Below are 1,001 nucleotides of genomic sequence, written 5' to 3'. Positions count from 1 at the left end.
TCCCCACCTGAAGCCCAGCAGCAGAGCCAGGGCGAGCAGCAGTGCGCACAGGGACACGGAGTAACCCACGGTGTACATCACCTTGAAGCTGCCATAAGTCTTAGCAAATATTTCCTGTAGAGGGAGGGAGGGAGCAAGTGAGGGCAGGGGTAGGCAGGCAGGGATCCCCACACCTCTGCCTCCCAGCTCTGCCCACCTGAGCCTTCAGTTCCTCAGGGTCCAGCTCACACTGTGTGGCGTCACGTAGGGACTGTCCCCGTGGCCCTGTCACCCACTGCCCGTCTGGCCCGCAGGTCTTGAAGACGTGTCTGTGCTTCACTGTGAGGGGAGAGGGTGATGGATTGTGCCAACCCTGGAGACCCCATGGGCACCATGCACCGGCCCAGGCATGACCACCTGCTGCAGCATGTGCACATGCGTGTGCACAGACCACACAGGTGCAATACACACTCCACAGGTGCATGTGGACACACACACCTCCAGGCTGTTACCTTTTTGGTACCAGGGCAGAAACCAGGGGCAGGGCACGCTGGCCGTGCTGTTGGGTGCTGTGTCAGGCCAGCATGAGAACTTGTCAAAGGTGCGGTTACAGACCAGCTCTGCGGAGAGAGAGGAGCTGGTGGCACTTGGCCTCACCCTCTCGAGGCACCAGGACCTTCACTAGCCCCTCTGCTTTGTCCCCACCCTGCCAGGACCCCATGCTGGCTGCTCTGCCCCATCCCCATCCCAACAGAACCCCCACCAGCTCCTGTCCCCATCCCATCCCACGGGGACACCAGTGGACCCTGCGGGCACTGACCTGTGGGTGCAGGCAGGAGGCTCATGTTGTGCTGGCACTCCTCGCTGTACTCCTTCCATCTCTCGAAGAGGATATTTGTGATCTGGGCAGAGGGGCCCTGGGGACACCGGGAAGTGTCACTCACACCCTGCCCAAGGGGGCCACTGCTGTGCAGGCAGCAATCCCAGCTTGGGGACAGCCACGGGCGAGTGCAGGCTAACAT

The 1,001-nt window shown here is 61.6% G+C and overlaps 1 protein-coding gene across 1 annotated transcript in view; it reads right to left on the bottom strand.

Moving 5' to 3' along the window:
- Positions 1 to 1,001, bottom strand: part of LOC103800045 (glucagon receptor-like) — a gene marked incomplete at its 3' end in the record, with an annotated part of 1,488 nt that overhangs the window by 240 nt on the left and 247 nt on the right. Inside the window, exons 2-5 of the mRNA XM_009072406.1 lie at positions 800 to 896; positions 492 to 599; positions 197 to 318; positions 8 to 114 (exon numbers count right to left, since the gene is read on the bottom strand). Coding sequence (XP_009070654.1) covers positions 8 to 114; positions 197 to 318; positions 492 to 599; positions 800 to 896 — 434 coding nt within the window. The remainder of the gene's footprint in view (positions 1 to 7; positions 115 to 196; positions 319 to 491; positions 600 to 799; positions 897 to 1,001) is intronic.

This window comes from Acanthisitta chloris, unplaced genomic scaffold (assembly GCF_000695815.1).
Source record: "Acanthisitta chloris isolate BGI_N310 unplaced genomic scaffold, ASM69581v1 scaffold36563, whole genome shotgun sequence".
Classification (NCBI taxonomy): Eukaryota; Metazoa; Chordata; class Aves; order Passeriformes; family Acanthisittidae; genus Acanthisitta; species Acanthisitta chloris.
The sequence above is the reverse complement of the archived record's forward strand: the minus strand, read 5'-3'. Positions and strand labels throughout refer to the sequence as shown.